The sequence below is a fragment of the Hibiscus syriacus genome, unplaced genomic scaffold (genome assembly GCF_006381635.1).
Source record: "Hibiscus syriacus cultivar Baekdansim isolate YM2019G1 unplaced genomic scaffold, ASM638163v2 tig00110332_pilon, whole genome shotgun sequence".
NCBI lineage: Eukaryota > Viridiplantae > Streptophyta > Magnoliopsida > Malvales > Malvaceae > Hibiscus > Hibiscus syriacus.
This window is the reverse complement of record NW_024062688.1, coordinates 9,047,127-9,072,454: the sequence shown is the minus strand read 5'-3', so window position 1 is coordinate 9,072,454 and position 25,328 is coordinate 9,047,127. Positions and strand designations below refer to the sequence as shown.

The 25,328-nt window shown below is 33.0% G+C and overlaps 2 protein-coding genes and 1 pseudogene across 2 annotated transcripts; all 3 read left to right on the top strand.

Moving 5' to 3' along the window:
• Window positions 1–70: 70 nt before the first annotated feature.
• LOC120120107 (probable serine/threonine-protein kinase PBL25) lies at window positions 71–1,439 on the top strand (the record flags this gene model as incomplete). The annotated part of the gene is made up of 3 exons (XM_039139838.1): window positions 71–304; window positions 695–884; window positions 958–1,439. Coding segments are annotated over 3 exons (906 nt in total), but the record flags the coding sequence as incomplete, so codon positions are not given.
• Window positions 1,440–5,080: 3,641 nt separating this feature from the next.
• Window positions 5,081–6,880, top strand: LOC120119745 (60S ribosomal protein L13a-4-like). The gene is made up of 4 exons (XM_039139559.1): window positions 5,081–5,392; window positions 5,537–5,653; window positions 5,750–5,837; window positions 6,581–6,880. The coding sequence occupies exons 1-4, from the start codon at window positions 5,121–5,123 to the stop codon at window positions 6,722–6,724; spliced, it is 621 nt and encodes a 206-aa protein (XP_038995490.1). The 5' UTR covers window positions 5,081–5,120; the 3' UTR covers window positions 6,725–6,880.
• Window positions 6,881–10,188: 3,308 nt separating this feature from the next.
• Window positions 10,189–23,630, top strand: LOC120120106 (annotated as a pseudogene).
• Window positions 23,631–25,328: the final 1,698 nt, after the last annotated feature.

The window sequence follows — 25,328 nt, the reverse complement described above, 5'->3', positions numbered from 1 at the left end:
CGGATGTATAATTTTATTTTAGAGAGGTGAACTTATTATTGTATGCGTTTTTGGGTTACATAATGCATGATATGCTTTTGTTTCGATATCAACAGATGATGATGTTCCTCAACCAAAGGCCCCAGAACCTGAAATTCCTGAGATTTCTGATGCCTGTAAAGACGACAACAACAACAACATTGAGGCACAAATTTTCAGCTTCCGTGAATTAGCCATGGCAACCAAGAACTTCAGACGAGAATGTTTGTTAGGGGAAGGTGGCTTTGGGCGGGTTTACAAGGGAAAACTTGAAAAAACCGGCCAGGTATAAACATAACATTTTCCTTCATTGCTTAATCTCAAAGTTTTCATCTTTCATTTTCAATACCTGTAATTCTATAATAGTGACTTTAATCCATAATTTTTTTTGAGGTATTTTGGTCCCAGTATTCCATTTTAGGCAAAAAAATCCATTCGTGAAAGTTAACTAATAAATGATTATTGTATGAGAATAAATGTATTTTTGTCCTAAAATAAAAAGTTAAGGGCTAAAATATTTAAGAAAAAGAATAGATGTCAAAATAACTATTTAATTAAATGTTGTAGATATTTTTTGACATTATACCGTTGGATACTTTTAATGTTAACACTTGCATAGATAGATTGTACATGAGAATCATTTTTATAATCACCATGGGTATACCTCCATTTTCAGGTTGTAGCAGTAAAGCAACTTGATCGAAATGGAATACAAGGAAATAGAGAGTTTCTTATTGAGGTGTTAATGCTAAGCTTCTTGCACCATCCAAACCTTGTCAATCTTATCGGCTATTGTGCCGATGGAGATCAAAGGCTTCTGGTTTATGAATACATGCCACTCGGATCTTTAGAGGACCATTTACTCGGTAATTTTAGTTTTCGTTTGATTTGATTTCTAATCGGATTCAACCCAAGTTACACCGACGTTTAAAATTTCAGATATTAGACCGCATCGGAAGCCATTAGATTGGTATACAAGAATGAAGATAGCATTAGGTGCTTCAAAAGGTTTAGAATATTTGCATGACAAGCCTAAAGTGCCTGTCATCTATAGAGATTTGAAATCGTCCAATATCTTGCTGGATGAAGAGTTCAATGCTAGACTCTCTGATTTCGGGTTAGCCAAGCTAGGACCCGTGGGAGATAAGACGCATGTATCTTCCAGGATCATGGGAACGTACGGTTATTGTGCCCCGGAATATCAGAGAACCGGACGTTTGACGGTGAAATCCGATGTTTATAGTTTCGGAGTTGTTTTGCTCGAGTTGATCACCGGAAGGAGAGTTATCGACACCACCAGACCAGGCAAAGAGCAAAATCTAGTTGCATGGGTACGCCATTTTCCCCTCCTTTCTCCCCCTTTCTACTGTTTCTTTCTTTACATGCTAAGAATACTTTTTCGATGCCCAAAAAAATCATAGGATAAATTATACAAATGATTCCTGATTATAAGGCGTTTGTTGAATCTTCTTAATGTTAAAAGTTATAAAATGATTTTTTGATTATAGGATATTATTTTGTTGAGTCATCCGACTATTAAAAGTTACAAATTAAATGGTCATTCGATTATTTATATGTTCTAAACTCATAATTTTTATTTAAAAATTGACGGTTGTCTGAGTTAGACGTTAATATGTTAATTGGAATATGATAAAATCATGTTTCTATGACATCTCTAGCACCGTTGTTGCTTTCAAGCATTGGTTTGATAACATAATGTTTCAAACATTGGCTCGACTGTATAATGTGAATGGTTAGTAGATCCACAAAATACAACTCAAACAATTTTAAGATCAAATTTTATCATATCTTGACGAATAGGTTAACGTTCACTTCAAACTGCCGTCAATTTCTTAACATAAAATGATAAGTTTGGAACATATAAATTATCGATTGATCATTTTATAACTTTTAATAGTCGGAGACTTAGAAACACCTTATAATAAGAGGATTCAACAAAATAATATCTATAATTGGAGATCATTTGTGTAATTTATTGAAAATTATATAATTCATCTTTTAATTTATTTATTTATTTATAATGTCATGGATAATATAATGCCCTAAAAAGTAGTATCATTTATGACTGCTATTTATACCAGGCTGTACCACTGTTCAAGGAACGTAGGTTCCCGCTACTGGCTGATCCACTTCTGAAAGGAGATTACCCTTGCAAAGGGTTGCATCAAGCAATTGCAGTTGCGGCCATGTGCTTGCAAGAGGAAGCAAACGTACGTCCACAAATGAGCGATGTGGTCACTGCTCTAAGTTTCCTCGGAACTGGTCCGTCGAGCACCGAGGCCTCCTCATCGAACCCTTCCTTAGAACCTGAAAGTTATAATGAAGAGCGCTAACCGAATGCCAATGGGATTCGGTTAATTACAGATTCATAGCACCATCATGCCTTCTCCTTGCCACCATCTTGACGTTAGGTTTTGGGGTCTAATTAATTTAAAAAAAAAAAAAAATTAGAGATTTAATTAAATTTTTAAATATTTTAAGTAGTGGAGTGAAAGAAGAGGGAGAAAATCAATAGCTTTGCATGTTCGTTGTTTGTGTTACCTTTTCATCCCTTAATTGTATTTTAAAATATCATAATGTACATAAATTTGCAATACAAACAATATTTGGTAACCACCTATTAAGCATGTGTACAAAGGACCTTTGAAATCAGCTTGTAATAAAAGATACTAGTAATACACAAAATGTTATTATTTTTTATCTGTTATGAAATTGAATTTTGGAATGGGTTGTTTGGGCTTGAGATTTAGGATATGATGAGTTAAGGGGGTAAAATGTCTCAAGAGAGCTTTAGGTGCAACTAGGTAAAACATTCTCTAATTTAAAAGCTTGCCTCAACGACCGAATCTTAATTTGATTGAAATTATTAAGAGAACATGAAGTTGATAATGTTTAACTCTACACTATCATTTGATTCAAGGATGAAAATGTTAAGAATGGATTTCAGTTGTATATTTCATTCATCTCAATCACAATGTACATGTCTAATTACAAATATATACACTGCTATTTGTCAACATAACAAACAGATAACAGACTAACAGAATATATAACTGTATAATCGACAACTATTAATCCTTGACACGCCCCCTCAAGTTAGTAGTTGAGAAGATGTTCCTAACACCCAAGTTGGAAATTGAACTTTCATGCTGCTGTGTTCCAAGTGCTTTTGTCATCACATTTGCTAATTGGTTTGTTGAAGAAACATACTCAGCTTTTATAACACCCTCTTGGATTTTCTCCCTTATGAAGTGACAATTTATCTTTATGTGCTTTGTCCTCTCATGATAGACTGGATTTGCTGCAATTTGGAGAGCTTCTTTATTATCACAATACAATTTAATAGGCTGCAAATCTGTTACTCCTAGTTCTATTAACATTCCCCTGAACCAAACCACTTCAGCTGTGGTCATTGCCATGCTCCTATACTCTCTGCTTCTGATGAAGATTTCGAAATAGTGCTCTACTTTTTTATTTCCAAGAAGCTAAGGAATCACCAAATTTTATACAAAAACCAATAATCGATTTCATAGTCATTAAGTAAGCTGCCCAATCAGCATCACAAAAGGCTGACAATTGACAAGAACCATTTGCCTTCAACAGTATCCCTTGTCCAGGATCCTTCTTTATGTACCTTAAGGCTATAAATTGCTTCCAAGTGCGACTCCTTTGGGTGTTGCTTAAACTGACTCAAATTATAAGGCAATAAACTGACTCAAATTATAAGGTAATGTTCATTTATCAAGAAATTAATAGTGTATTTTTCGCATTTTGCTCAGGGGGTGATCATTGATAATTTCTAGAGTAAATCGATATCCTTTTTAAAATCCTGCATCATAATTTTTAATCTTCAAGGCACTTTACGAAACTTTCGCATAAATGTCCAAGAGTGGTCATGGTCTTGGTAAATCGATAACCTTTTCGAAATGTACATACATAATGTATTTTAAATTAAATAAAACCTCTAACTCAAAATTTTCAATTTTTTAATATAGGATAGTTTAACTAGGTACCAATATTTTGGGATTTGTGGGAATGTTAATCATTCCTCACGCGTAACCGACTCTTGAACTTGATTTCTAGTTTTCGCAAATTAAATTTGATGTTTTGATAAAATAAAATGTTTTTATTAAAACTACATGATTTTAGGTGATCCAATCATACCTTAAAAATAATTAATGACAACTCCAAACTTTTCATTCTAAAATCATTTCAAAACCCCTCATTGTCGTAACTAATCGACATTCCGCCCGAATGGCCGGTTGCGACATTTAATATTTTCTTGACTTTTTGGTTCGATGCACAAAGGGAGGAACTTATTTGGAGATTTAAAATACCAACTAAACGGTTTAAAAATAATTATTAATACCATGCTCGTATAGCTCATGGGAGTACTACGGTGGGCAATTCATAATTGCTGGAGGTCTTCTACGGAAATTGCTCTCAACCTAACATTAGGAACAACCTATTATCTTACCTCCCCTACACCATTACATATGAGAAAAATGATCAGTTAATTTTATGCTCGTATAGCTCACAGTTTCAAACCGTGCCAATCACTCCTTTATGCCTTTTTTTTCTTTGATATATAAATGGGTAAATTACACCCAAAGACACTAATATTTAGTGATTTCAACTTTTATACTATAAACTTACCCCAAATTCAATCTAGTCCTTAATTTTCCATAGTTCCTTTTTTGCTTTGAATTCTGAACTTTACTATTTAACAATTAAATCACCAAGTTACTTGAATAAATTCTAGATCAAGATTGGGATGTGACATGTAATGACTATTTTATACTTTTTTAAAATTTAATGACCTTAACATAGTTTAGTAATAATGCATTTTTATCCATAAAAATGGGTGACTGACATGGCATAAGCTTATTGGCTGCTATCCCACTCACTAATACATCCAAGCGCACTAAACCACGCTACTAAACAGAGAACAATCTTCGTACTAACAAACCCTAGCAAATTTATTGTCATTGGTAAATAAACATCTTTCTTCTTCACTTAGCAGCTCATTCAGAGTGAGCGAGAGAGAGAATCAGAGAGGAAGCACCTTTAAGGTAAAGACAATGGTGTCCGGATCAGGACTATGCGCGAAGAAAGTGGTGGTCGATGCCCGCCACCACATGCTCGGCCGTTTGGCTTCCATCGTGGCCAAGGAGCTGCTCAACGGCCAGAAGGTCGTCGTCGTCAGATGCGAGGAAATCTGTATGTCCGGTGGACTCGTCCGCCAGAAGATGAAGTACATGAGATTCCTCCGTAAACGCATGAACACCAAGCCTTCTCATGGCCCCATCCACTTCCGTGCCCCCGCCAAGATATTCTGGCGCACCGTTCGCGGGTCAGTCTTTTTAACCTTTTCTTTATATTTTTTGGACTGATTTTATAATGGGAGCTGCTAAATTGAAATGGTTTTGTCGAAATTCATGTTTTGTTCAATTATGCTTAGAAATGAAGCTAAACCCAAATAGTGAAATATTTGCAGAATGATACCTCATAAGACCAAGCGCGGTGCAGCTGCCCTTGCTCGTTTGAAGGCTTATGAGGGTGTTCCTGCCCCGTATGATAAGATTAAGAGGATGGTCATCCCTGATGCACTTAAGTAAGTTTGTAGATTATACTTTTTTTTTTTGCTTCAATTGTAATCCTGTGATTTTGATCTAATGTTTTCAACTATCATCTTTTATAAATGCAATAGGGTGTTGAGGCTTCAGAAAGGGCACAACTACTGCTTGTTGGGCCGCTTGTCATCAGAGGTTGGATGGAATCATTACGATACCATAAGGGTGAGTTTATCTTGTCATTCAGTGCTTTGCCATTGCTTGTCCTTTTATCAATTTTTTGAAACTTTGGGGATTTAACATATGGCTTAAGGTTTTATCGGTTAACTTTGTATTTCCTTATCTGCATCTGTTATTTGCTTGTTTAGTTTGAGGCATACATTCATCAATTTCTTTTTCCATCACGAATTCTCTTTTTTCTTAAATGCTTTTAGAGACTACAATTATATAATATGGCTGCAGCGATGAATCGGTACTAAACAAGGATAGTATCTTTTCAACTAGAAGCTGTTTGAATTGAATTTAGTTGTCTCTAAGTATTGGGGGAAAGATATCTGGAATCATACCCTGTATGCATATTATTATGCATTACACTTTTGTCATTTTAGGGATATGATTGGGTTTTGATTTAATCATCCTTTTGAATTTATCTTCATAATCGTAAGAAATGCAAGTCTTGAGAGTGCCTGATATCAATGCTCAAACAACAATGGCAATCTTATGCATATTGAATTGTCAATATAGGCCCTATGTGAAGTGCCCTTAGTATTACACTAGGGTTATTTCTTGAAATTCTACATGTTATGGATGACAGTCGTGTTTAAATGTAATGTTTCCCTTTCTTTATCCGGATTGGAACTAAAGAGAAATGGTTTGGAGTTGGGGCAACATGCACCCATCTTGTTTGTACTTTGGTACCATCAAAGATTGTTGAAGTTTTGTTTCTGATTATAATATTTTGACTTTAGGAGCTAGAGAAGAAGAGGAAGGAGAGGGCTCAGGTTGCATATGAGAGGAAGAAGCAGCTGAATAAGCTTAGGGTAAAGGCTGACAAGGCTGCTGAGGAGAAACTTGGTTCTCAATTAGACATCCTTGCCCCTGTTAAGTACTGAATTTCTCGACATTTGCTAGTTTCTTACAATTTTGTCAAGCTTCTCTCTATGGATTCAGTTTACTGTTTTAATTTGTACTAAATGGGCTGAAAATTAAATTTGATGAATCTTGAGTTACCCTGTTTTTCTTTTAAAGGCTGCAGGACTGTTTGAATATATTTCCCACGTGTTCTTAGTGTGAATGCTGTGTATGTCATTTCTTCGTTAGAGAATAGAGAATAAATTTTGCATGAGAGCTCCTGTTTTGGTAGGAAGAATTTTGAACAAAAAATAAAATAAAGTGTTTTTTAAGGAAAAAACAAACAATTCTTTACTTTATTGTATTTTCTTCTCTTTTCCTTACAAATTAGAAACATTTGTTTTAAAAAATGATTATGAAAAGCATTTCTTTTCATTTTAACATTTTCGATTAGAGATACGTGAGGAACCCTAAGGGGGTGTTTGGTTGGGGGAATGTGTGATTCCCATGGGAATGGAATCCACATTCCTTCGTTTGGTTAGCTGAGAATCTCATTCTCGGTAATGTAAGATTACTAATAGTGAATTTTTTGGGGTATATTACCGGGAATGTCATAATTCTCTTTCCTTAGGTATTGTTGGATTATCGGCGTTTTGGACTAAAATGTCCTTAATTTTTTTTTAAAAAAATATCATTCTTCTGTCATTGAATAATAAAAATTTTACGAATATTAAATTATAAATTTATCCTTAAACTATTTTAGATTTACAAAAAAAATTATATAATTAAAATTTGAGAAAATAACCGCAGTGATCGAAAATGCCTTATAATATACGATTTTAATCAATTTTTTTTGAATTTGCTAAAATGACCAACAAAATCGCAACGCGAACTCTAATTTTTCAACTCAGTTTCCAAATTCGCAACGCGAATATCCAGATTCGCAACGCAATTGTAAGATTCGCAACGTGATTTTAAAAAATGTGTTACGATAGTTAAAATGTGTTACGATAGTTAAAATGTGTTGCGATAGTTAAAATATGTTGCGATAGTTAAAATGTGTTGCGATAGTTAAAATGTGTTGCGAGAGTTTGAAAAACGTGTTGTTGCGATAGTGAAAAAGTGTTGCGATAGCGAAAAATCTAAAATAAGTTTACATTTTAACTATTCCAAATTCACGTGGAGTTTGAAACAATAAAGAATGTGTTGCGATAGTATAAAAAATTCCCAAGCTATTTGTAAGAACTTAGTTTGAAACAATAAAGAATGTGTTGCTATAGTGTAAAAGATTCCCAAGTGTTGGCAATGCTCAATCCCATATAGTATTGGAAACACTATTGGGAATGGGTATTTAAGGCTTGGATTTCCCACTTTCTTGTTGAGTGGAAGAGAATAAGGGGACTCTCGCGCACGGCCGCCGCCGCCGCCGCCGTCTCGTCTCGTGGTCGTGGTCGTGGTCGTGGTCGTGGTAATACGTGTCTTCGACACGTCCGCGCGGATACTATCTTTTTAGAGAAAATTCTTAAGAAACAAATGCAATAACTTCGACTATCGCAACGAATTTGGAAAATCGCAACGCGAACTTCGACTATCGCAACGTGAACTTGGACTATCGCAACGAATTTGGACTAACGTAAATTTGGAAAATCGCAACGCAAAATCGTGTTGCGAATTTGGAAACTGAGTTGAAAAATTAGAGTTCGCGTTGCGATTTTGTTGGTCATTTTGGCAAATCCAAAAAAAGTTGGTTAAAATCATATATTATAAGGCATTTTCGGTCACTGAGGTTATTTTCTCCTAAAATTTTATATAAAGTTCAATGGTTAAAATAAAATTTTATCATTTCATTAAACCTTTTTATATTTTCAATTTTGTAAAAAAACATATATATAAATTTTATGAATTTAATTTTTTTTAGAAAATATATAAATATTTTCTAAATTGTTAAAAAAAATATATATAATAAGAATAATTTAGTTAAATATACATTTCAATAATCTTTTATTGCTTTAACCAAACACGGTAATCTTACATTCCTGTTAAACCAACCAAACACAAAACTCAACATCCCAGTAATTATATTCCCTAGTAATCTTACATTCTCACTGGTAATCTTACATTTCGTGAACCAAACGCACCCTAAACGTTATCCGATAACTATTTGGGAAATTCCGTGAAGGCTCTGATCCTCTCTTTCCCTTTTTATCATTCTTTAAATTTTAAAATGTTTCAAGCAAAATCTGCAAGTTGTTTAAATTAGAAAGAAAATATAAAACTAACTGAAATCATTTTTGATATTGAATGTAAGGAGGGGTGAACGTTCGATTGAGTTAAGTCAAAAAATTTTGAATTATTCGAGTTACTATTCGAGTTGTATTTTACAATTCGATTTTAACTTGGAATTTTTCAAGATAAATTTATAAAATTACAACTCGAAATCAATTTGAGTACAACTCGAAATCAATTTGAGTCGAGTCGAAAAAATCAATCTTTCGAGTTGAGTTTTGCTCAACCTTAAATGTAGGGTGATAAATTTTGTTTAAAATAATTTATAGGAGTATTAAACATAAAAATGTTAGTAGGAAGTTTGATTTGTCTGGAAGAAAAAGACACCCTAGATTCAATGTAACATGGCAAGTGAATTAACATTAGCTAAATGTTAAACGTTAATATAACTTTTGGTACCTATATTTGGTATTAGCATGCAATTTGATACTCGATTTCTTTTTGTAATTAATTATCTAAGTTTTTTTAAGAATTGGATACCTAACATTTTTGTAATTTACACATATTTAATCATAATTATTTTTAATTTTTAATTTTTAATAATGTTCAGTTGAAGAACTAATATGTATTGCATAATCAAAAGTTATGTTGAAATTTTAAGTATACAAATTTAATTTTAAAAATATTAAATATCTAATTATACTAAAAAATTAAAGTTAAGTACCAAATTTTTCCATTAAAAAAAGTTAGGTAGTACCAAAAGTTATTATATCAACCATAAATTATGTAGCTTAAAATAAAACGTAAAGACAAGGGGGAAATTATAACGTCGACATCAGGGTTCGAACCTGAGCAGGCGAAGCCCAACAGATTTGTCTCCTTAACCACTCGGACATATTGACTGCCTCAATGTTGGGAAGTAAACTTTTATGTTAATATAGTAATACAATTTTATTTGACTACCAAAATAAACATGGATTTTATGTTGTCTTTACATTTATGTTGAGACTCCTTTTTATTAAAATTAATTGATTGTTATCCTAAAATCAATGTAGTCTTTAACTTAGTTTATGTTCGTATAATTTGTAAAATTAAACTTGAAAATTTATCAGTTACGAATCTATTGAGAAATTTTAATAATTAATTTTTTTAAAAATATTAAATTCAAATAACTACGTTTATAGAAATTATATGCAAAGTAACTAATAATAAAATAAAAGTTATGAATATATATTATTGTCTAAGTAGTTAAGGAGACCGATATGAAGCTTTTTGGGCTATGCCCGAGCAGGTTCGAACCCTGCCGACGACGTCTTTTGTTTTATGCAAAGCAAAAGTCCTCAGAAGGTTTTGGTGGCACTGTCAAATTATCTTTGCAGCAGCCATCCAAACTGGACACGTCAAATGTCAAAGCTACATAATCCTCTAAGAAAAAGACACTTAAATCCCCAGTTAGAATTCTCTTATGTATTTTTTGCGACATAGTAAAAAAAAATCTTTCTTTGCTCGTGCTTATACCTGTTAAGAATTTTCACGTAAATTTTATACTCATCATTATTGTAGTATATTATGACAAATTATTTTTTTGTCTTTCAAATCATCTTTGAACTGCTTGAAGGGGTTTCCTATTAATTAAGCTGAACCGGCAACTCTTCCCATTAGCATCATCAATCCTTCACACAATCACCCACCACATGCCCATTATACCACATTTATCACAAAATCAAGGAAGCTAATCGAAACAACCTGTGGAATTCCATTTTCATTTCAAACTTGAGACAACAACTAGTTGATTTAATAGATGAAACACTGTATTTTTTAAGTAAGGTTAGAAGTTTAAATTTTAATGATTACGAATGGAGTAAATTGAGTTGAAAGAATTGTTTCGTAATTGATATTTACAACATTTGATATGGATTAATCAATCAAATTTTGATACCAATAGTTAATTACAAGAATAAAAATCAGTCTCCGAGATGATTTCTTATACTCTAGTTCTATCCTCGATCACACAAATAGGGGTGAGCGTTCGATAGAGTCGAGTCAAAAAAAATTCGAGTTATTCAAATAGACGAGTCCTATTTTATAACTCAAACTTGACTTGAATTTTTTTTATTCGAGTTGAGTTAAAAACTTTTGAGTTATTCGAGTAGACAAGTCTTATTTTATAACTCAAATTTGATTTGATTTTTTTTACTCGAGTCAAGTTTTCAAGTTTCTATTGAATTTAGTTGTAAATATTAATATTACAAGGGGCAGGGCTAGAAAATTTATTTTGGGGTATCAAATTTAAAAATTTTACAAATAATTTCTTTTTGAGTGGATGAAAATAAATAATAGGTATCAATATATGTTTAAGAGCATCAATATTCTTTTAAAAATATATTGATTTTATTTATTTTAAAATATTTTTATATTAAATTTATATATAAAATAAATAATAGGTGTCAATTAATGTTTAAGAGTATCAAGTTGAGTTAAAAATATATTGATTTTATTTATTTTAAAATATTTTTATATTAAATAAATAATAGGTATCAATTTATGTTTAAGAATATCAATATCCGTTTTAGTACCTAAACTTTCATTTTTTCCCCAAAACTTAATGTTAAATTTTGAGCATGGACACTAAAATGAAATAAAAACTAAACTTCATGTACGATTGTAAAATAATTAAAAGTTTAGATATTAAAACTAATCAAAAATGATAGTTTAGGTATTAAACGAATAATTTACCCTTCAATTAAGTACGAAGGGCTACCTTGATTTTGTCATAAATGTGAAGCCAAAAACCATAGCCATTCGGACCAAGAGACGGCTTCAAGCTCTTTATGACCAGAGAGAACGATCTAAGCACCCTAGCTCTCCTTCCATGATCTTTCTTTGTTAGAATTTTGAACAAAGTGAAGACAAAGATTACCTCTTTCTCCATAGGCCAAACTGATTTAAACACTTCAAACGCGATATATTATTGTTGACAGAGACGAACACAAGATTTTATGTTGAGAGATAAATTTATAATATTTTAGAAAATGATAAAAACAAATTATCAAGAGAAAATATAAAAAAATATTTAAAATATACGATTTCAAAAGACCGTCGCTCTTCTCTCTCGATCCATCACTTCAAGTTATCGAGCAGTCTAATGGTTTTGATCTTGGGTGGCAAGATGATCCATGCTTCCCAACTCCATGGGATCATATTCAATGTGAAGGAAGTACAGTAACATCATTGTATGCACTTAGTAACCGTTTACTCTGTAATTTTCTGTCTTACCTTAGAGAACTACTCATACAGCGTTATTGTTTCCTCTTAGGGACCTTTCGTGTAACATCCTCAATACCGGGTTAGTGATCAAATTGTAAAGTTTCAGAATTTGATGACTAAAGTAGAAGAATGAATAATTCAATGATTATTTGAATATATATTGAAGGTTATTTAGTAATTATTAAAGGAAATACAGGGTATTATGGTCTTTTCCTTTAAAAGATATTCTTCCCCTTTTATAAGAGTGAAAAACGTGGGAAATTTGAGAAACATCCAGAGTTCTCTTCTCCTTTCTTCTTCTTCATACGTGGGAGAGCAAGGCAAAGGTGAGAATTTTATTAGTTGATTATTATTTAAATTTTAAGTTTGGTTTTGATTCTTTGAGTATTAAATAAGCTTAAGGAAAGCTTATATGTGATTTAAACAATAAGATAAAGGAATTATGAAGGAATTTGCAATATGAGTTTTAAGATGAAATTTTGATATGGGATGATTGTTGAAGTTTTATGGATGAATTTGACTTGTCATCAATCTAATTAAGAAGTATGAAGTGTTAGAATTGGAATTAGAACACATTGAAAATTTGGTATGATTTTTGAATCTCATATGGAAGATAGGATTTTGAGGTTTAAGATGAAATAAATGAATATAGATTGATTTAAGTATGTGTACTAGAGTTAAGAATGAAAAGGGGATAATATGTGAAGTGTTTGAGAGTAAATGAAGTAATTTTCGAGCTGAAATATGATTTCTGGGCAAGGGGAATCGGTACCCATTCAAGGGGAACCGATACCCCTTCAAACGAACAACATTTCCAGAATGTCATTAGGGAATCGATACCCCCATAGTAGGGAACCGATTCCCCCTAAAGGAAAAATGTGCATATTGGTTTAATAAGTTTGTTTAAGTTGCTAGTATCTAATTACAAGGTGTAGGTGTCTAATGATTACCTCAAAATGTACATTTATGTAGATTCTGCACGTAAAGCAGTTCTGGAATTATTGACAAGTAAGATCGATCAAGGGGAAAGATAAGAGATTGAAATTGACTAGTGAGGCCAAGGTGAGTGCATACTAGTGACATGTAGTGTTTAATGGAAATAAGACTTGCGATGAGTCTATTTCTAGAGTAATATGCATGAAGTCATAGACATGATTATGTGTTGGTTATAACTATATGTGATTATATGTATTACAGTGATTGTATGTATGCATGACTAAAGATAATAATATGATTTGTATATGCTATATGATTTATGTAAGACTTTATTATGTAATAATGGAAGAACATGGAATAAGTTATATGATAGAGTCATAAGAAATGAAATGAACATAAGAGAATAAGATAATCAAGTATAAGTCATATGATATGGTATAAGTGATTATACGAGAAATGTTAGGAGACTCTAAGAGAATAATATGAATTCAAGGATAGGGAAGATTGATAGATTAAAGGAAACTATGGTTTATGTATTATAGTGAAGAGCTACAAAGTTTTATTAAAGAGTATTGTGGAAGTCATGAGAAATTGAACTAAATAAATAGATGGTTTATGTGAATAAAAAGGGGAAATGATATAAAATAAGTTATGAAATTATAGGAATATAGAAGATAAGTCGAGAGATGTAGGGAAATAGAAATAGATGTTTATTAAGGGTCATAGGAGAACAAATATATGTAATATGATAATGAAATATAAGACTATGTGGATACATGGTTATGAGATAAAATATGTAATAATAGGAAAATATGATGAAAGTGAGTTTATAAGAAGTGATATGAACTAGGTAAACATGGGTAACAATATATGTATAATGGAAACATGAGTTGGACAAGTACCTAGTGATATGATTTATTATGAGAATTAGTATAATGGAACTATATGAAAAGATTATAATGAATATATGAAATTGAATTAAGAAAAGAGATTAAATTAGTACCTAAATAAAAATACTATTAAATGATATATGTTTAGAAATACAACATAATTTATAATCTATGGGAATACAAAGAAATAGAGCATAAGGTAGATAATATGATATCCGTTATTATATATCTATATGATATATGTCATCAGGTAATATGAAAGAACTCTGAAAATTGATATAAGCTAGGAGAAAGTGTTTTATGTGTTATATGAAGCATATATGATCATATGTGAACAAGATATGATATGTATGTTTATATGAATATCTGAGAAATGATCTAAGCTATATGATATGATATGTGTGATTATGTGCACTTTGTGATATATGTTATATGATATGGATCTATGTAACTACGTGAGAAAGTATATAAGCTATGTGACATGTAAATGTGACTCATATGAAAATGTTCTATGAGTAATTGAACTATGTGTTATGTGAAATGATAAGTATAAAAGAAAATGCCCATGTTATGTGTCTTGAGAGCTAGGGGTATAGTTGGCATGCCAAGAGTAGAGGGTCTACGCGGTCCTTCGGGACAATATTCTATGCGGTCCTTCGGGATATATATATTCTTTGGAACATGTGTGAAGTCTGGTGAGACACATATATGATCCCTAGCATATGTAAATGATTCTTAAGGAATTCTATGTGGTCCTTATGGACATCATTATATGGCACTACGGTGCAATTCTACGCGGCACTTCGGCACATTTATACGAGCTGTGGTGACAGCATAGTGCACAACCTCACAGTACTCAGATACCTTAGGTTCTCAATATAATATCATGGGCCAATAAACTCATTGATACAAATTCATGAATGTTAAAGTAATATGCTTACAGGTATGGATATTGGTGATATGAGAACAATGTATGTGATATATGTATATGATTTGTGATATGATGTGTGCATGATATGATATATCTGTGATAGGGGTAATGGTATCTGTTACATAGTATGCATGAATATATGTTGATGTATATGTAAATGAGTTGTATAATTTGATAGCATAAAACAGTCATGCATGATTAGTGGGTATGAATTCCATTAGATGTGTTTTCTTTATGCCTCACTAAGTCTTCGACTTAGCGTGTGATTGTTTCACACGTAGGTTCCGAGAAGAGTAAAGAGTAATACGAAGCAAGACAGGTCAGTTCTCCTTACCAAATGTCAGATCAGAAAATATATGTACTGTTTATAGAGTGTAGTTGGCATATAGTCTAAAGATATAAATTGTATGAACTCTGATATATTTTGTAAACGTTTTGAATAAGTTAAATGTTATCAAAGTTTTTAAATTACTCACTATTTTATACGAATAAATGTTTGAAAAGTCAATGTGACACTTCGGACTCGTATCCGGATCGGATACGGGTTGGGGGTGTTACATTTAATGGTATCAGAGCTATGGTTTAGCCGATTCTAGGCATGAACTAGAGTCTATAGAGTCTTTAAATGGAATACATGCCAACAAATAGTGAGAATTTCTGATCTGATTGTGTAAGGAGTATGTTGTCTTGCTAATAGAATAAGAACAGTTTAATACAGTAGAAATCCGATCGTGATAATTTCGAAGTAAGTGAAAGGTGATATTCCTGATTGTGATAGCTATTCACCTGCCCTGGCCAGGCAGGATGAAGAGCGGACACCTCAGGAAATGCCTAGTAAGATCAAAAGTTGATTTCAGAAAGCTGAAATCATATCTGAATAATGATAGAAAGTTTTCATCGTTTGGAATCGGAAAAACGATATAGAGTCGTTTTGTTATTATGTGGATAAGATAGAATATGCTGAACAGGTGTCACCATAAGAAGGTTAAAAAGATCTAAGGACGTGATGAGTACGTATAGAAGAACTCAAGGATAAGTGCATCAGTGACAAGTGTATAAGATGTATAAAGTCAGAGCTTATGAGTTTGAAACGAAGTGATAGTATAGCGCATAAACAAGAGTATGTTTATGATAAGGGTTTGCAGTAGAGATGGAAAGAGTTAGCATTGGCTAACTAGAGTATGTGATAAAAATGTACTGGAATTATAAGATTATAAGATATTGTCAGGATATGATAACCAGATTTGCAATGGATCTGGATATAGTTGCATATTTGGATCATAGTAATGTGGTATAGTAAAGGAAAAGGAAGTAAGAATTTGTATATTTAAGTAAAGCTGAGGATGGATAAGAAGAGTTTGAGAATGTGTATATCGATAATCAGATTATAGGACACAGGAAGTCAGACTGTTGAGTTTGAGCAAAAGAAATTTCAGGATGTATGAGAATAGAGGTGAAATTGATAAGTTGAGTAAGCGAATTTTGAGATAATTTAGATTGGAAAGGATGTATATGATTGGTATAATAGGGCTTGTTCCCTAGATTGACCAAAAGTTATTATCTAGCTGTCAGAGTAAAGGTGCTAGAGTTATGAGATTGGAGGAAAGATATAGTGGAGTAAATTGATTATGATGTGAATTTGAATATAGTTGTATATTCTGAGTAGATAACTATGATGTAGAAACAGAGATAAGTATTTGCATGGAACCTTCAGGAAGGAAAATACAAGTATAAGAAATGATAAAGAATGAAGTTATGTATAAGAAATGGGTTATCAGAGTAATGAGGATGCAATGAAGATTGGTACATAAAGATGAGTATAAGTGATAAGACAAGAGTATGTGAACATGAAAGGAAATACATGATTTATGTATAAGGAAGAAGGAATAAAGAAATGAAAGGGATTGATTTAAAGGATCAGATACGATAAATATGGAAGTACAGAGGACAATTTTGATATAGAAATAAGACAAGTGTGCAAGGTGATGTGAAAATATTGTTTGACTCCTTAAAGTATATGTTTAATCACATTGAAGAAGATTTAAAGTTGTGTTTTGGTCAAATGATGACGAAATATAAGTTTGGTATAGTTATAAGGTAATTAGAGAGTTATGAAGAAATAGATGGATTTATGATATAGAGATGAATGTATAAACGAAAAAGATAGTTGGAAAACTAAAGGATTGAAAAGTAAGTTTCTGATGATGACAAGAAAGAATAAGTCAGGGAAGCAACATAAGAACATTAGAAGATATGTTCCTATTAAGATGTGCAGTGAAAATTCGAGGACGAATTTTCTTATAAGGAGGGGAGATTTGTAACATCCTCAATACCGGGTTAGTGATCAAATTGTAAAGTTTCAGAATTTGATGACTAAAGTAGAAGAATGAATAATTCAATGATTATTTGAATATATATTGAAGGTTATTTAGTAATTATTAAAGGAAATACAGGGTATTATGGTCTTTTCCTTTAAAAGATATTCTTCCCCTTTTATAAGAGTGAAAAACGTGGGAAATTTGAGAAACATCCAGAGTTCTCTTCTCCTTTCTTCTTCTTCATACGTGGGAGAGCAAGGCAAAGGTGAGAATTTTATTAGTTGATTATTATTTAAATTTTAAGTTTGGTTTTGATTCTTTGGGTATTAAATAAGCTTAAGGAAAGCTTATATGTGATTTAAACAATAAGATAAAGGAATTATGAAGGAATTTGCAATATGAGTTTTAAGATGAAATTTTGATATGGGATGATTGTTGAAGTTTTATGGATGAATTTGACTTGTCATCAATCTAATTAAGAAGTATGAAGTGTTAGAATTGGAATTAGAACACATTGAAAATTTGGTATGATTTTTGAATCTCATATGGAAGATAGGATTTTGAGGTTTAAGATGAAATAAATGAATATAGATTGGTTTAAGTATGTGTACTAGAGTTAAGAATGAAAAGGGGATGATATATGAAGTGTTTGAGAGTAAATGAAGTAATTTTTGGGCTGAAATATGATTTCTGGGCAAGGGGAATCGGTACCCATTCAAGGGGAACCGATACCCCTTCAAACGAACAACATTTCCAGAATGTCATTAGGGAATCGATACCCCCATAGTAGGGAACCGATTCCCCCTAAAGGAAAAATGTGCATATTGGTTTAATAAGTTTGTTTAAGTTGCTAGTATCTAATTACAAGGTGTAGGTGTCTAATGATTGCCTCAAAATGTACATTTATGTAGATTCTACACGTAAAGCAGTTCCGGAATCATTGACAAGTAAGATCGATCAAGGGGAAAGATAAGAGATTGAAATTGACTAGTGAGGCCAAGGTGAGTGCATACTAGTGACATGTAGTGTTTAATGGAAATAAGACTTGCGATGAGTCTATTTCTAGAGTAATATGCATGAAGTCATAGACATGATTATGTGTTGGTTATAACTATATGTGATTATATGTATTACAATGATTGTATGTATGCATGACTAAAGATAATGATATGATTTGTATATGCTATATGATTTATGTAAGACTTTATTATGTAATAATGGAAGAACATGGAATAAGTTATATGATAGAGTCATAAGAAATGAAATGAACATGAGAGAATAAGATAATCAAGTATAAGTCATATGATATGGTATAAGTGATTATACGAGAAATGTTAGGAGACTCTAAGAGAATAATATGAATTCAAGGATAGGGAAGATTGATAGATTAAAGGAAACTATGGTTTATGTATTATAGTGAAGAGCTACAAAGTTTTATTAAAGAGTATTGTGGAAGTCATGAGAAATTGAACTAAATAAATAGATGGTTTATGTGAATAAAAAAGGGGAAATGATATAAAATAAGTTATGAAATTATAGGAATATAGAAGATAAGTCGAGAGATGTAGGGAAATAGAAATAGATGTTTATTAAGGGTCATAGGAGAACAAATATATGTAATATGATAATGAAATATAAGACTATGTGGATACATGGTTATGAGATAAAATATGTAATAATAGGAAAATATGATGAAAGTGAGTTTATAAGAAGTGATATGAACTAGGTAAACATGGGTAACAGTATATGCATAATGGAAACATGAGTTGGACAAGTACCTAGTGGTATGATTTATTATGAGAATTAGTATAATGGAACTATATGAAAAGATTATAATGAATATATGAAATTGAATTAAGAAAAGAGATTAAATTAGTACCTAAATAAAAAATACTATTAAATGATATATGTTTAGAAATACAACATAATTTATAATCTATGGGAATACAAAGAAATAGAGCATAAGGTAGATAATATGATATCCGTTATTATATATCTATATGATATATGTCATCAGGTAATATGAAAGAACTCTGAAAATTGATATAAGCTAGGAGAAAGTGTTTTATGTGTTATATGAAGCATATATGATCATATGTGAACAAGATATGATATGTATGTTTATATGAATATCTGAGAAATGATCTAAGCTATATGATATGATATGTGTGATTATGTGCACTTTGTGATATATGTTATATGATATGGATCTATGTAACTACGTGAGAAAGTATATAAGCTATGTGACATGTAAATGTGACTCATATGAAAATGTTCTATGAGTAATTGAACTATGTGTTATGTGAAATGATAAGTATAAAAGAAAATGCCCATGTTATGTGTCTTGAGAGCTAGGGGTATAGTTGGCATGCCAAGAGTAGAGGGTCTACGCGGTCCTTCGGGACAATATTCTACGCGGTCCTTCGGGATATATATATTCTTTGGAACATGTGTGAAGTCTGGTGAGACACATATATGATCCCTAGCATATGTAAATGATTCTTAAGGAATTCTATGTGGTCCTTATGGACATCATTATATGGCACTACGGTGCAATTCTACGCGGCACTTCGGTGCATTTATACGAGTTATGGTGACAGCATAGTGCATAACCTCACAGTACTCAGATACCTTAGGTTCTCAATATAATATCATGGGCCAATAAACTCATTGATACAAATTCATGAATGTTAAAGTAATATGCTTACAGGTATGGATATTGGTGATATGAGAACAATGTATGTGATATATGTATATGATTTGTGATATGATGTGTGCATGATATGATATATCTGTGATAGGGGTAATGGTATCTGTTACATAGTATGCATGAATATATGTTGATGTATATGTAAATGAATTGTATAATTTGATAGCATAAAACAATCATGCATGATTAGTGGGTATGAATTCCATTAGATGTGTTTTCTTTATGCCTCACTAAGTCTTCGACTTAGCGTATGATTGTTTCACACGTAGGTTCCGAGAAGAGTAAAGAGTAATGCGAAGCAAGACAGGTCAGTTCTCCTTACCAAATGTCAGATCAGAAAATATATGTACTGTTTATAGAGTGTAGTTGGCATGTAGTCTAAAGATATAAATTGTATGAACTCTGATATATTTTGTAAACGTTTTGAATAAGTTAAATGTTATCAAAGTTTTTAAATTACTCACTATTTTATACGAATAAATGTTTGAAAAGTCAATGTGATACTTCGGACTCGTATCCGGATCGGATACGGGTTGGGGGTGTTACATTTCGAATTCGGACATCAACTTGAGGTCAACTAGTCCAACATTTCGTGACTTGTTGGATCTTAAAACACTGTAATTCCTATCGGTGCAAAAGAAGTTTCTGTACTATTAATATCTCTGTATCCTCAAAATAGAACTTGTGCTAATCGTTGTGATTCGGTTTTCAGGAATTTGCATAACACATCACTTTCTGGAGCAATACAAAATCTAGGCAGCCTGCAGCGTCTTGAGAAACTGTAATGTCTGTTGATGTATTCACCCTTTTCAGTATCTTCAAGTACCAGGACTAATAATATGACCTTGACTGAATTCTCAGGAATCTTAGTTACAATCAACTTGCATCCTTTGGTTCCGATTTAGACAGCTTGGTTAACCTTCGAGTTCTGTAAGTTATAATCTTCTCCGATAATCAACTGAGATTTATTCTCGAACTGTTTTCTTATGCTACCACACAATAATTTCATTTATGAGTTTATAGTTAGCAGTATGTCACTGTATTTCATGAAGGGAATCTGTTGATACATGATAATTGAACTAATACTTCATTATTATTGTTTTTTCTTCATGGAGGGATTTGCATAATAACAGTTTAAAAGGAATTGTTCCCGACAGCTTGGGAGAGTTAAAGAACCTCCATCTACTGTAAGTGAATTCAACAATTATGCAGTTTCTTTGTCCTTGCCACCCCGAGTATCACCAGATAAAAAACAGTGTTCTCCATTCTTCAGGAATCTGGAGAACAACAAACCTCAAGGTACCCTCCCTCTATCTTTGAATCGAGAAAGTTTGGAAGTTAGGTATGTAATTTGTATTCTCTTTTTTTCCTCCTCTAGATATTTATCCGGTATCCTGATATATAACTTTTCATGCAGAACAACGGGAAACTTGTGCCTTTCCTTTTCATTGATGGTGTGCAATGATATCTCGTCAAATCCTTCAATCGAGACACCGCAAGTTACAATTGTTACCGATAGGAAACTCAAACGGCATAGGATGTTGGCAATTACACTTGGTGCAGCTGGGGGAACCTTATTTGCTCTACTCCTCATTTCTCTTTTGGTATTATTATACATAAATAAGAGGAAAGGTGAAGCTACATATACTACAAGTATGTAACAGTTATTCACAACGTTGTTACCATGGAAATTGATGACAAGGTTCTTATGTGCACATTGTTCTTATATTCAGGGGCAGCAATTGATATGCGGAACTGGAATGCAGCAATAATCTTTCCCTACAAAGAAATAAAAGCAGCTACGAAGAACTTTAAGGAAGTGATAGGCCGTGGTAGCTTTGGATCCGTATAGCTCGGAAAGCTATCAGATGGTAAACTGGTTGCAGTAAAAGTGCGGTTTGATAAAACTCAATTGGGTGCTGATTCTTTTATTAGCGAGGTTTATCATCTAAAATTCCCTATGGTTTTCTGGGCTCATTTTTTCTTGATCTAGGATGAGTTTTCATTCTGTTCTGTAATGTACTTATGTCTATTATACCTCGCATTAGTGCTGTAAAAGTTACCTCATGTTCATAGGGATGGCATGCAGGTTCATCTCTTGTCACAAATTCATCATCAAAATCTAGTGAGCTTGGAAGGATTTTGTCATGAATCGAAGCAACAGGTACTAGTCTATGAGTATCTACCGGGTGGATCACTGTCTGATCACCTCTATGGTATGTTTTCCGGAATTCAAGATTTATCATTTTCATTTTGCAGTTTTCAAAACAAATCCTTTAAATATTTACCTCTCATCTATGAAACCTTTATAGCTTGTTCTTGATGTTTGTTTCAGGTCCAAAGAGTCAAAAGGTTTAAGCTTGGATTAGAAGACTGAAGATAGCTATTGATGCTGCAAAAGGTATATCTAAATGTCTAGTATGTATTATGTTTCTGCCCTCATATAAAATTACTAAGGATTTAGCCTCCTTTGTTTCAAAGGGCTGGATTATTTGCATAATGGGAGTGATCCGAGAATCATACACCGCGATATCAAGTGTAGTAACATCCTTTTGGATTGTCAGATGAAAGCCAAGGTCAGTGATTTCGGCCTCTCAAAGCAAGTAACTCGGGAAGATGCAACTCATGTGACAACTTTTGTCAAGGGAACTGCTGGCTATCTAGATCCTGAGTAAGTTTTCGTTTACTAAGTTGTGCTGTTACAGCACCAGAACACATGATCATTTAATGACATGTTTGAAGTGTAGGTACTATTCCACCCAACAGTTGACTGAGAAAAGTGATGTCTACAGTTTTGGGGTTGTTCTTTTAAAGCTCATAGAACCGTTGACTCATTCTGGAACTCCAGATTCCTTCAATTTAGTGCTATGGGTAACCAAAATTTTCTTTTTCTTTTTTACTTTATTCAGTTTGTTCCATATCGTACTGCACGAGGAGCATGATGGTGCGTCACATATATGATTTTGAACTCTCGTAAGTGCCCACAATGTCAACTTGTTTACATTTGATGATGCTTAGAACTTTAGATGCCAGAAAATCATGGATTTAAGAAGGCAAATTAGTTTAAGCTGTTAATATAACCTCCTAAAACAGTTGCTTGATCCATGCAATACTTTTTCAAATTTCTATATCAATACTTAGCTCTAAACAACTGATTTACATATGATTTAAATGCAGGCGAAACCGTACTTGCAGGAAGGTGCACTCCAGATAGTGGATGACAGCTTAAAGGGAATCTTTGATGTCTTTGATGTCGAGAGCATGAGAAAGGCAGCCTTAACCACTGTAAGGTCCGTGGAAAGAGATGCATCACGTAGACCAACTATTGCGCAAGTGTTGGCGGAGCTGAAAGAAGCCTACAGTCTTCAGCTATCATATCTTGCATCTTTTGGACACCCAGGTTAAGCTAGCAAAATGGAAGATCAAAAGATTGTTCATATTTAATATTCGAATATTGAAAACTTTTCGAGCAGAGTATTTAAAGATGGAGTTCGGTTTTTTTTTTTTGGGCGAAGTGAGGCATATAATTCTTTCGGAAAAAAGGCCTCATATGTGAGAAAAGAGAGTAGGTTATGGTAGAGTGTATTTATAAGACTGCATATGTATCTATTCTGTCAATGGCAAGCAATAACAGTGTCTTATATTTGAGTAATTTTCCAAACCATCCAACATGGAAAGGGTACTAAAATAATGCAATTGAAGCAAGCACAACATATGGGAAACATTCTCCAAATTCCCTGTACGATTCAAGGGAGGGCATGTTTAATATATGAGAATGAACAAATGAAACCGGCTTCTTAATTCATAGCTTAATCTAAAACCGTTGGTCATATGATTCATAGAATTTCGCACGTCTGAGACTGAACAAAAATATTGACATAGTTTAATCTAACACCGTTGGTCATATGATTCATAAAAGAAAAAACATTGCAGTTGATAGCCGGATGGGAATATTGGGTCAAGCTCTTGAAGAAGGAAAGGCTTGGGGTGATGCTCTATACCTGGAGTTAGAGAAAGAAAGGGCTGCTGCTGATGTAGCTATGGCAATGATTTTGCTTCTACAAGAGGATAAGGCATCAATAGAAATGGAAGCAACACCATAGGATGGTAGAAGAAAATTCTGCTTATAATGAAGAAGATATGAACATTCTGAAAGAGATCCTGGTCGGGAGGGAGAAGGAGAATCACCTTTTGGTGAAAGAAGTTGAAGCTTACAGGCAGATGAATAGACGTGGAGATGCGCAGAGGGGTGTGGTTTTTGTTGCACTATGAATAAAGTTGGACAAATGCCTTCACTTTCATTTGGTTTAGATGAAGATCCATTCTAATGGGGAATAGTGGATCCCTTGCGAAGAATGGGGTGGGAAAAGGTTCAAGTTGGCCTTCAAAAATTGAGACACCAGCAGCTGAGAAATTAGTTGATGATGTCATAGCATGCCAAGCAGTAACAATAGGAACATCACTAAGTTTCAGTGGCACTTCTTTAAGCATAGAAGAACTCGAGAGAAATGCCGTATCTGGTGAGCCACTAAGCTGCAATATACAAAATTCCACATTTGGTAGAGAGCCAACTATTTTTTGATGTCCATGTTATCAATGATAACAAAGGCACATTTAAGGAGGAGAATGGCAAAAATGTGAACTGCTAAGTGCTAACTTGTTATGCTTTAGACCATGAGACACCGCTATGACTTAGGGAGGTGTTCTTTTGCCACCAGTAACAAAAGGTTGGAGATCGGTGCTAAAATCGAACACCTTACAGAAAGGCTACAAATAGTTCAAGGAGAAAAAGAGAAGCTGACTTCGTCTGCAGATCAGAGGGAAATGATAGATATCCCATTGAAACACATTGAGGAGCAGGTATGTAACATTTCAACTGAACCGTTTTGTTGCATGCTTGATATGTTAGCATTTCAAAAGTGTTCTTCGAGTTACTATTTGGACACATAATATGATCCCAATGAGTCGCATCTTCCTTCAACTCCGATTCTGTTGGTTAATTGCTCGATAATGATCGGCAAATACATCTTGAAGGAAATCGTTTTCCGATTTACCACTATTATTTTCTCACAGAACTTATTAACAATTCAGATGTCCATACATCATTCCTTAGAACTTACTTCAGCTACTGCTTTTTAGGTGGTATGGATATGTTTTAAGGTCTGATGCTAATATCAGAAAGTGTAGGGTCCTTCTCCATAGGTAACTTATTATTTGAGTATTAGTTGGTAATTTGTGGATAAAATCTGTAAATATCCTTAGAAGTTAGCTGATGCTGTTGGTGTCTGTTTGTATGTAAAATCCTTTTAGGGTGCGTTTGGTTCACGGAATGTAAGATTATCAGTAGAAATAAAAGATTACCAGGGA